Source organism: Aethalodelphis obliquidens, unplaced genomic scaffold (genome assembly GCF_003676395.1).
Source record: "Aethalodelphis obliquidens isolate GAN/ISIS:26980383/991018 unplaced genomic scaffold, ASM367639v1 scaffold21, whole genome shotgun sequence".
Classification (NCBI taxonomy): Eukaryota; Metazoa; Chordata; class Mammalia; order Artiodactyla; family Delphinidae; genus Aethalodelphis; species Aethalodelphis obliquidens.
This window is the reverse complement of record NW_020837965.1, coordinates 16,448,896-16,460,320: the sequence shown is the minus strand read 5'-3', so window position 1 is coordinate 16,460,320 and position 11,425 is coordinate 16,448,896. Positions and strand designations below refer to the sequence as shown.

The 11,425-nt window shown below is 47.1% G+C and overlaps 1 protein-coding gene across 2 annotated transcripts in view; it reads left to right on the top strand.

Annotated features, from left to right (window-relative positions):
- Positions 1-388: 388 nt before the first annotated feature.
- Positions 389-11,425, top strand: part of FBLN5 (fibulin 5) — an 83,096-nt gene continuing 72,059 nt past the window's right edge. The window contains exons 1-4 of one of the 2 annotated variants that reach the window (XM_027120362.1): positions 389-913; positions 4,414-4,468; positions 6,629-6,680; positions 10,483-10,737. In XM_027120362.1, coding sequence (XP_026976163.1) covers positions 897-913; positions 4,414-4,468; positions 6,629-6,680; positions 10,483-10,737 — 379 coding nt within the window. In that variant the 5' untranslated portion in view covers positions 389-896. Of the gene's footprint in view, positions 914-1,104; positions 1,436-4,413; positions 4,469-6,628; positions 6,681-10,482; positions 10,738-11,425 lie in introns of those variants that run through there. The other variant, XM_027120361.1, reaches the window with a different exon arrangement.

Sequence of the window (11,425 nt, the reverse complement as noted above, 5' to 3'; positions counted from 1 at the left end):
AGGTTTGCATTGCACAAGCTGACGTCCTGAATAAGTGTCAGCCAATTTCCATCCTCCTCCTCTTTCCCATCCCCTCAGGCTCCCCACCCCTTCTTCTGGAAAATCGTGAGTCTCCTGCCGCTTACCCCAAGCCTCTGCTTCGTTGGGTCTGGTTTCCCAATAAATCAAAAGACTCTAGTCCCTGTCCCTGTGTTTGTCATGAGTTCAAGTTCTTCCTCTCCCAGAGGGGAATAACTTTCATGGGTGTCCCAATGCCATGACCAAGTGCAGATGCTCTGGATCCCCACCCCCGCCTCAGCCACGACCGCCCAGCCTGGGGACCTCCTCCCCGGGTGGGAAGTAAAGGGTCAACAGGTCCTCCCAGCCGCCCCCTCCCCCCGCCGCACCCCACCCTCCTGCACTTGCCCGCCAATCGCCTCCCGTAGAGATGCTGGGAGCCTGAGTGTGGCTGCGCTGCCGCCCGGGAAAGGGCTCTCCTCCCAGCACTGAGCACTTGGTCCTGGCAGACGCCCCAAGATTGTTGTGAGGCGTCTAGCCAGTTGGTGAGTGCTGTAATCTGAACCAGCTGTGTCCAGACTGAGGCCCCATTTGCATTGTTTAACATACTTAGAAAATGAAGTGTTCATTTTTAACATTCCTCCTCCAATTGGTTTAATGCTGAATTACTGAAGAGGGCTAAGCAAAACCAGGTGCTTTCTCTGTCAGCTCTCCAGTGGCTCGGAGGACCCAGGCTCTCCCCTTGTCCTCTCCTCGCCTCGCTCGTCCCCCCTGGAATAAAAGTATCGGCGAGCCCCACAGGCCCAGAGGAGGCCGAAGTTCAGGAACTGCTCCGAGGGTCCCGCGCTGAGAGCTCTCCATCTTTTCCCCCTTGCTTCTCCTGCCCACGCGTCTTGGACATGCCAGGATTTAAAAGGTACGTTCTCTGCTCCGGATTTTTTCCTCCAGGGTCTGGAAACCTTACTGCAAACCCGATGGGTGGAAAATGGCTATGGCCGTGATTCAGGCTGTGTCAGGATGTTGGAAAAGGCATTAGCTAGTGATGCAATGATATTGTTAATTGTAAAAAGCTGCGCCTCTGTAATTTCCATCTTGAAGCCTTCTTTTGGGAGTGGGTATTTTATAAGACAGTTTCAGAAGCCAGCATCCGACAGAGGTCGGCAAAAATCTCAGAGCCTCATTCTTTCTTTCTTTTCCGAAAGGGCAGCAAATTTGTGTGCCGTTTAAATTTTTTTTTAAGTTTTTTTTTTTTTTAATTTGAGAGATCAATTACTAGTTCACTAGCAATTATTTTGCTGCATCGGCTGTTGGACAAGCGAACGGGCTAGCTGCACATCCCGGGGCTGGATTTGCTCTATGTCTGTGTGGGATTCTCAAAGGGCATGCGACCCAGAAGTCTCGAGCCAATGAAAAGTGGGGACTGCAGACAGAAATGCATGTAAGCAAACATTTTGATATTCCTTAAGGAAATTGAAGTTCCAGTCAAGTGATCGTTAAAGCTTAAAGAATTTTATCTAGATTACATCTGCAGTTTTTATCCAGCGCAGTCTTGAAAACGTAGCTGCTTTAGACAAAGTGTGTGTGCGTGCGTGCATGCGTGTGTGTGTGTGTGTGTCTGTGTGTGTGTGTGCGTGTGTGTGCTGAAAACGAAGCTGTAATCCTGTCATCCTGGATCAGGGACCAGCACTTCTTGAACAGACAGCCCTGAGATTCAGTTGGTCCCCCACCTCCATCCCCACGTCCACCCCCGCCCAGCTTTCCTCCACTTGTGGATGGAGCCCAAAATAGGTGGACCCACCTGCTTTTGAAAGTTCCGGGGACCAGTTATGAACATCAAAGGATCCCCAAAATTCTTATAGTTAATTAATTTTGGAGTTTTCTAGAGTTTTTCATGACAAAGTGCAGCTATGGGTGACGCTGTGAGAGCAGCAATGCTTGGATGTTATGTCATTTTTGGGAAACCATCTCAGTTAAGCCTGGAGCTTACTTGGCCCCCAGGCCCCAGCTGTGGCCCTTGCAGGAGGCCGGGCTTGAGATGGGCTTTCTCAGAGGAGACCTGTCCCTAGCCAAAGAGGATTGCCCTCTAGCCAAAGGGAGTAGGGGAGGTGGGGTAGGGGGAGAAATGGGTTAGCATGCCTTTTCCACTAGGTCTTGAAGTCCACTGCGTTGTCAGCCTGTCCTGTCTCCAACAAAAACGAGACAGGGTTTTATAACCAACCGAAAGGAAACTTCATGTGAAGAAACAGGAAAACGTTGAAATTCATAATATACAGCCTGGAAAATAAATTTGTTATTGTTCTTTCATTCCTTCCAGATATAAATCTGGCTGTTGTGAATATCAAAAAGCCCTGGGATTTGGCTCTGCACTTTATAAGGTCAGAGCTGTCTCCAGTGTTCTAGAATCTGGCTCACACAGGCACTCAGATGAAAGGAAAACTTGTGGGCTTCCAGGGTCTTTATTCTTTGGATTGAGGACTAGATGAAGGAAGTGGGCTTGCCTCTCCCAACACCACATTAGAGTCCTGTTTCCTCTGGATGTCACCTTAATTCTGGGGCCCTCCAAGTACCCCAGCGTTGCTGATTCATATGCGCCTTCTGTCATGGATTGAGTGAGTTTTGCAGTCTATTGAACGCTCTTTTTCTGAAGGGAGGAATTGTCAAGTGAAGGTATACATTGACAGTAACAGGTCACTAAATCCAACCAGGTGCCAGGTCCACTGAATTACTGAAGAAGCCTTTGAGATCACCTCCTCCAGGAAGCCTTCCCTGACCTTCCATTCCCTACCCGCAGCCTGGCTCTCCTGGCACTCAGTGGGCATTTCTATCAGTGCCCTAACCAAAGGGTATAGACATTGTTGGTTCACGTGGCTCCCCCACCAGCTCTCCAGGGCAGCATCTGGGTCATAGTTTTGTAGTTTTTCTGCCTACCTAGGGTCCCTGCTCACAGCTAGTAACTACTCAGATAAACCCCTGTTGAACTCAGTAATAACAGCACCAAATAAAGCTCTGTATTTGCATAGATTTTTTTAACCACCTTAACAATTTTCAAGTGTCCAGTTCGTAGTGTTAAGTACATTCACAGTGTTGCTCAGTCAACCTCCAGAACTCTTTTCATCTTGAAAAATTGAAATTCTATACCCATAAACACCTCCCTAATCCCTCCTCCCCCTGCCCCTGACACCCACCATTCTGCTTTCTGTCTATAATTTTGATTGCTGTCAATCCTTCATATAAGTGGAATCAAACAGTATCTGTCTTTTTGTGGCTGGCTTATTTCACTTAGCATAATGTCCTCAGGGTTCATCCATGTTGTAGCACTTGTCAGAGTTTCTTTCCTTTTTAAGGCTGAATAGTATTCCATTGCATGTATATAACACATTGTTTATTCATTTGTTGATGGACACTTGGGTTGCTTCCACCCTTTGGCTATTGTGAATAATGCTGCTATGAGCATGGGTGTACAAATATCTCTTTGAGACCTTGTTTTCAATTCTTTTGTATATATACCTAGAAGTTGGATTGCTGGATCATATAGTAGTTCCATTTTTAATTTTCTGAGGAACCTCCAGACTGTTTTCCATAGTGGCTGCACCAACGTACATTCCCACCAACAATGCACAAGGGTTCCAGTTTCTCCACACCCTCACCAGCTTTTGGCTCTTTTGGTTGTAGCCATCCTGTTGGATGTGAGGTGGTATTGATTTTTTATCTTTAAAGCTAATTGGCGACCACGATTTTGTTGGATAGCAGCTTGTGAATGATGAAGAATAGAAATCGCAGGATCAGGGCTTGGTGGCTTATGCAGAAACACAGTTTACTGACACCTCCTCCTAAGTGTCAGCTGTGCTCCTTCTTGGGGCTGCCCAGGTCCCCGCGTCCTCTCCTCCATCAGGGTCTGTGTGAGGCGCACTCTGGGAGCACATGCGTTCCTTCCCCCTGACACCTCTGTTCCGTGGAGCTCACGTGCTTCACGTTTGTACTTTCCTTTCCTCTCATCATCCGAGGGCACGACGGCTTCTTCACACTGTGGTCATTTCAGAATGAAGACATTCAAAACTCAGGCAGGTCCCCTGTGTCAGGAGTAAAGGCCAAGCAGCTGGTGAATACATTGTTAATACCATGGCGGTGGGCGTTAGATTTGGAGCAGCAAGACCCTTTATTTATAAAAATGCCACCGAACACATTATCCCAACATATGAAACCAGTGGAGGGGGCACGGTTCTCTTTGGGGTGGTTGGGGCATCTGGAGTTTCCCCGGCCTCTCTGGAGCATCGCCCCCCATCCCCCTGCCCAAAGACAAGCACGAGGTGAAGTCATCATTGTAAACACACAGGCAGCGCAAGAGGCACGTGTTACCCCAGACCTGGGTCCTGGGAGCATCCTGAGCATTTATATTGACTTCTTGCTCCTCCACAGGATACTCACTGTGACCATTCTGGCTTTCTGTCTTCCAAGTCCTGGGAATGCACAGGTAAGACTTTTATTTTGTTACTTATCAGGAAGTGTGTTAAAAACCAGGGCGAGGGTGTCCAGCCACGCATTGTGTTGTTTACCTAAACCGAGCTCTTCATTGTACAGAGATTAAAGCTGGGGCTCAGGGAAGTTGAGACTTGCCCCCGGTGACATAGTATATAAGTGGCAGAGCTGGACCTCGGTGTCCTGGTTCCCAATCCAAGACTCCTATAATCAGATCATGCTGCCTCATTTCTGTCCCTTTGGAGGGGCTGGGGGTCTTGACTTAGTGTAAGTGTTAAAAAGTCAAGCGTGTTCTAGTGTTTCTGGGCAGTGGTGCCCCTTGGGTGCCTGCGTGTGGCCCACGTGGGTGTGTGTGGCCGACATGCAGTTGTGAGGCATCTCAGCGCCCAACCCATGAGGACCCACCTCTGGCCCGGACCCCTGGGAGGAGCGTGTAGGGGGAGCTTGGGCTCCTGGGTGGCTGTGCAGAGAAGCCTGCACCATCCCTGACTTTACAAAGTGACGGTTGTGTCAGCCCTTGAGAAATGTGGACAGATCCCTCCTGAGGAGCTCAGGGCAGCCCCTCTGCATCTCTAGCTCAGAAATGAGAGAAGCCCCACCTCTGAGCAGGGCTGAGGGGCCATGTAGTCAAATGGAAATGCACATTCATTTGCATGAACATATAGAAGACATTACAAAGTCACCAACACAGCCTCTCTAACAGTGGGTTACAGCTCAACAGTTCAGAGCCCTGAAATGGAACCAACAAAAATCTCACTAAGTAGACTGATGGTCTCCCAGACTTTCAGGGTATAGGAGGGAAATCTTAGAATTTCAATTCATATTTATTTTGATCACACCCTTTAAATGTTTTTTCCCTTCATATTAAGAATTTTGAAATATATTTCATTGGAGGTGGAAAGAATCTTGGGAAGAGTACCAAAGACTTTTAGACCTTGGAAGGACCTTGGCGTCCTCTGATCTAGCTCTGTGGCGACAGTTAACATCTAGATCCAGAGAGGGCGCGGGTTATAGTATAGTGTTTATTGTACTGTAGGCACTTTACATGCACTAACAATTTAGTCCTTACAACCACTCAGAAGTAAGTAGTATCCTCTCCATCTTACAGATGAGGAAACTGAGGCATAGAAAAGTTATGCAGTGAATAGGGGCTAGAGTGAGAATTTGAAGCCAGGCAGTGGGCTTGAACCCACGCCTGCACGTAGTTGGTGAGCCAGGGCTGCAACTCGAGTCTCTTGGTTTCCTGAACTTCATGGCGCTACCTCCTGGCTCATCCGCTCCATTTCTTTGGCCCCAAGGCCCCACTCCCAGGAATGCAGGCTAAATCCATCATCTCCACAAACCAGCGCATAGCTCAGGGAAGTTGAACCCCATAAACCGTAGGGAAGGCCAGGGAAGGGACCCCCACGGGCAAAACCACACCTCCTTGACTTATTCCTATAACATGTCAGCTCTAGGGGTGATTGTTGAGCCCATGAGATTTTTCTAAATGCATGAAGTTGTAACTCAAGTTGTATGTGAAGCCTGCAGCCCTCAGGGACTTTTGAGACCTGGCGGTCTCTGGAAGCATCTCATCTTTGTGTAATTGTCTTCCTGAGGTTAAAATGGAAGCATTTCCCCAATTCTATTTTTCTTAAAAAACTGACTACATCACTGTGCAGATTTATTTTACACACAGACCTCGTAATCAGGTCGAGGATTTCATGGGGGGCGAAGAATTCATGCCGGGCGCTGCAAAGGGGTTAAATAGCACCCAAAGAAAGAGAGTGGTTGCCCTTAAAAGCAGTCCTGTCCTCTCTCAGAAAGGGCTGAGCACAGGGCAAGCCTCACTGGGCAGATCAGATGCGATTAGTATTGCTCTTCATGACCAGAGCAGGGAGAAGTCCCCATAACCATCTGCTAAAAATGGGCGTTCTGAAGCAATGATGCAGGGGCTTAAAAAGTAATGCTAAAGTGTAAAATGATTGTAAGAAAATACCCAAAAAAAGGGACAAATAGAGGTTATAACACAGATGTTGGTATTATAAATGCCTTGTTTCTTTACCCATTTTCCATACCTCCTGTGATGCAGTTAGAATACTTTTATAGTGAAAGAAAAAAAAAAAGGTAAGTAAGCAGAATGACCTCTCCTGTTTCTCTCTCTCCCTTCCTGCAGCAACAATGCACTAACGGCTTTGACCTGGACCGCTCATCAGGACAGTGTTTAGGTAGGAGGCCACTGAAGATCCTTCTCTGGGTGGGGTGCAGGGACAGCCCAATCACAGGACCATTTCTGTCTCAGCCGTCACTCAGTATTGTCAAATCTGTATCAGCCTTGCCCATGGAAGAAAACAGTGCCACGGGATGGTTGACATCAACGACACCCTTCCATTGATCACCTTCTTTGTGCCTGGCACTGGGTAAGCCCTGCGACAGGGCAGAGATGAGGAAGAATTGATCCCCAGCCTCAAGGAGCTCTCCATCTGTATCAGTTTCCTAGGGCTGCCTTTACAAATGGCCACAAGCCTTAGTGGCTTAAACAACACAAATATATGATCTCACAGGCGCACAGGTCAAAAGCCCGATGGGAGTTCTACCAGGCTAACATCGAGGTGATGGCAGGGCAGTGTTCTTTTCTGGAGGCTTGAGGGAAGAATCCACTTTCTTGCTCATGCATATTGTTGGCAGAATTCAGTTTCTGTTTTTTAAAAATTGAGATGTAATTGACATACAACATTGTGTAAGTTTAAGGTGTGCAATGCGTTGACTTGATATACTTATATATTACAATGTGATGACCACCGTAGCTTAGCTCACACCTCCCTCACATCACATAATTACCATTTCTTTTTTGTGGTGAGAACATTCAGGATTTACTCTCTTAGTATTTTTCAAGTATGCAATACAGTGTTGTTCATTATAATCACGGTAGTGTGCATTATTTCCTTCCAGTTAGAAGTTATCTTCTAACTGGAAGTTTGTACCCTTACATCTCCCCGTTTCCCCCACCCCTCCAGCCCCTGATAACCACCATTCTATTCTCTATTTCTGTAAGTTTGGCTTTTTGGATTCCACACATAAGTGATATCATGTAGCATTTGTCTTTCTCTGTCTGCCTTATTTCACGTAGCATAATGCCCTCAAGGTTCTTCCATGTTGCTGCAAATGGCAGGTTTTCCTTCTTTCTCATGGCTGAGTAATATTCATATGATTATTATTAATATTATATTATTCATATGATGATAATATTAATAATATCACATCTATCTATCCATCTATCCATCCCAAATCTTTATCCACTGATGCACATTTAGGTTGTTTCCATATTTTGGCTGTTGTGAATAGTGCTTCAATCAGCATGGCAGTACAGATATCCCTTCAAGATTCTGTTTTCATTTCCTTTGGATATATACCCAGAAGTGGAATTGCTGGATCACATGGTATTTCTAGATTTAATTTTTGGAGGGACCTCCACACTGTCTTCCATAGTGGCTGCATGGATTTACATTCCCACAGAATTCAGTTTCTTGTGGTTGTAGGACTGAGGCCCCTGGTTCCTTGCTGGCTGTCGGCTGAAGGCCTTTCGCAGTTCCTAGAGGCCACCCTCTTCCTTGGCTCGTGGCCCCCTCCTCCATCTTCAAAGCCAGCAAGTTAAGTCCCTCACATGTTTCTGTTGCCTCATTTCTCTGACCAGTCCTTCTGCCTCTTCTTCTACTTTTAAGGATTTGTGTGATTTCACTGGGCCCACTCAGATAATCCTAGAGAATTCCCCCATCTCAAGCTCTTCTTTTTTTTTTAAGATTATTATTATTATTTTTAAGAGAACCCTTTTTAAAAAAATTTTATTTATATTTGGCTGTGTTGGGTCTTTGTTGCAGCCCACCAGCTTTCTCTAGTTGTGGCTACTCTTTGTTGCAGTGCACGGGCTGCTCACTGCTGTGGCTTCTCGTTGCGGAGCACGGGCTCTAGGCGTGCGGGCTTCAGTAGATGTGGCATGCAGGCTCATAGTGTGGCTCACGGGCTCTAGAGCACAGGCTCTGTAGTTGTGGTGCACGGGCTTAGTTGCTCCATGGCAGGTGGGCTCTTCCCGGACCAGGGCTCGAACCCGTGTCCCCTGCATTGGCAGGCGGATTCTCTTAACCACTGTACCACCAGGGAAGTCCCCATCTCAAGGTCTTCTGATTAGCAACTTTAATTCCATTCCATCCATACCTAATTCCCCTTTGCCATGTAACCTAATGTAGCCACAGGTTCCAAGGAAGAGGACAGACATTTTGGGGCTGTTCTCCTAGCGCTCCCTCTAGTGGGAGAGGTAGGTCTAGATGGAGTAAACTGTACAGGGTAGAATAAAGTCACTGTCAAGATGAGGTAAAAGCAATCAGTCCTGCAGAAGTAGGGGAGAGAGTGATGCCTTACGTCTGAGGTCAATAAAGAAAGCCTTCACAGAGGTCACATTTGAATTGGGTATTGAAGGATGAATAGGATCCTGAGAAATAGCATCCCAGGTAGTAGGAACAGCATAAGCAAAGATCAGGGCATTGAAAAGACATTCAGAGTATAGACTAGTTTGTTGTGGATGGAGCATAGAGTATAGAAAAGGAATAAGGCTCTCCCCTCGGGGATATATTTACCTTTTTAATGATATTTGATTTAGGCCAAATCATTTGTAGTCTCTGAGCTTAGTTAGGGTTGAAAAGAATGATGGGTGGTGGGGAAAAAGCCTTGCCTTGGAAGCTCTAGGCTCATACTTTGACTTAAGGTGAAGGGGGTTGAGAATGTGCCAAGGGATGCAGAGAGGGACGGCAGCCGTCTTTTGTGGCCCACCAGTTTTAATGACGCTTTCAGGCTTACAGTTAGAAAATGGGACTCCACGCTTCCCTTTCCCGAGGCGGGAGTTGGCACGAGTCTCAGATGAGGTGGCTGGAGTGAGCGGTCAGGGTTCAGGCCTCTCTCTCCCAGCCTCCAGCCCCACATGGAGCAGACCCCAAGGCTGGTGGGAAGCCCCGGTGCGGGGGGTCAGGGCAGCTGCTCACGCTGGCGCCTCAGTTCAGGCCTCCCCTGTCCCTGGCCCCGCAAGGCTGATTTTCTAGAGAACCTACCCCCCTGCCACTCCCACACCCCGCTCTAGACACAACAAGCAGAGCACCAGCCTGGCTGGAAACGGGCCCTGTTTGTTGGCACGGTGTGAGCCGAGTCTCAAGTAAGTCTCTGCTTTCCTAATAAGAAACTAGCTCTCGGCCAAGCCTTGTCTTTCTGGATGCAGCGGACTCTTTCTCCCCGCCCAGCTGTTACTTGGAATAGAAGTGGGTACAATTATTAGGTCCATCCCAGCGTTTCCCGAGTGTCATATGGACACAAAAGAATACCTGAGATGTTTTTAGGTGGTACATCCACAGGTAAACCATCTTTATTTTAATAGTTATATATTTATTTTTACTTACCTTCTATTTTTGATCATTGATAGGTTTTTTTTCATTTGCTGTCGTGACGTAAGATAAAAAAATATGTTTACTTGGGTTTTCTTTTTCTTTCTTTTTTTTTTATGTGGCCCATTTTTAAAGTCTTTATTGAATTTGTTACAATATTGCTTCTGTTTTATGTTTTGGTTTTTGGGCCCCAAGGCCTGTGGGATCTTAGCTCCCTGACCAGGGATGCAAACCCACACCCCCTGCATTGGAAGGCGATGTCTTAACCACTGGACCGTCAGGGAAGTCCCCACTTGGGTTTTCAGTGTGGGTTCATTTAAGAGAAAAGTATTAAGCATGTGACAGTACAGGTTTTGGTAGCTGTGACCCAAACATCATGATGATGGTATTTGATGGCTGACGTTTGGATGACACTTGTCAGTTTGATTCAATTCAGCCAATATCTGGGGAGTAGCTGCCAGGCCCAGCCCTACATGTTTGGGAGCAGATGCTGGTAAAGAGTGTTTGGGTGTCCTTCATGGCGTTCTTGGTACAGAGCTCTGCTGAAGTTGGCACAGTGTGGCCAAGGGGCCACTAACGCCTGTCCTTTCTGTGGCCCTTGCAGATATTGATGAGTGCCGGACCATCCCCGAGGCCTGCCGAGGAGACATGATGTGTGTTAACCAAAACGGCGGGTATTTATGCATCCCCCGAACAAACCCAGTGTATCGAGGGCCCTACTCCAACCCCTACTCCAACCCCTACTCAGGTCCGTACCCAGCAGCTGCACCCCCGCTGTCAGCTCCAAACTACCCCACGATTTCGAGGCCTCTCATGTGTCGCCTTGGATACCAGATGGATGAAGGCAACCAGTGTGTAGGTGAGTAGCCCAGCGTCCTAGGCTTCCTCTCCATTGGTGAAGGCATCGTCCTAGTCTAGCAGGTCAGCCCCAAATGGGAAGTCAGTTCTCATGCAATGAACCAGTGAAACAACCTACGTGGTACACGGTTCTTTCACTCTTAGCAGCCTGTGTCTCTGGGTACCCTCCCACCCAGGGAGGAGTTTAGTGTGCTGTCTTATTGATAGTCCCCCAGAAAGCCAATTTGTTTTTTCTTTATTTTCATCTATCTATCTGTCTATCATCTATGTATCTATCTATCGATCTATGTATCTACCTATCATCTATCATCAATCTGTCATCTATCTATTTCTATCTATGTCTATCTGTCTATCAATCATTCATCTATGTATCTGTCTATCTGCCTTTAGGTCATATCTATCATCTATCTGTTTGAAGACCAAGGTCATGTTTTCTCTCTTCGATAACAAATATGTCTGGTCAGATGCAGTAAGTGAATCCCAGAGGGAAGCTCTAGAAAGGACCAGCTTTCTAGGGTCTTCAGCATTACTCACCCTCGAATGGAACGTTTGCTCCTGAAACAAAAGAAGACTTGAGGGCCAGGGCCAACTGTTCTGGAAAGAAAGTGGGGTCCTTGGGTGGGGACCAGGGTTCTTTGGACCAAAAGGAGCCTCGCTGATGGGAGCTCATAGCAAGAGTGGACCTTGGG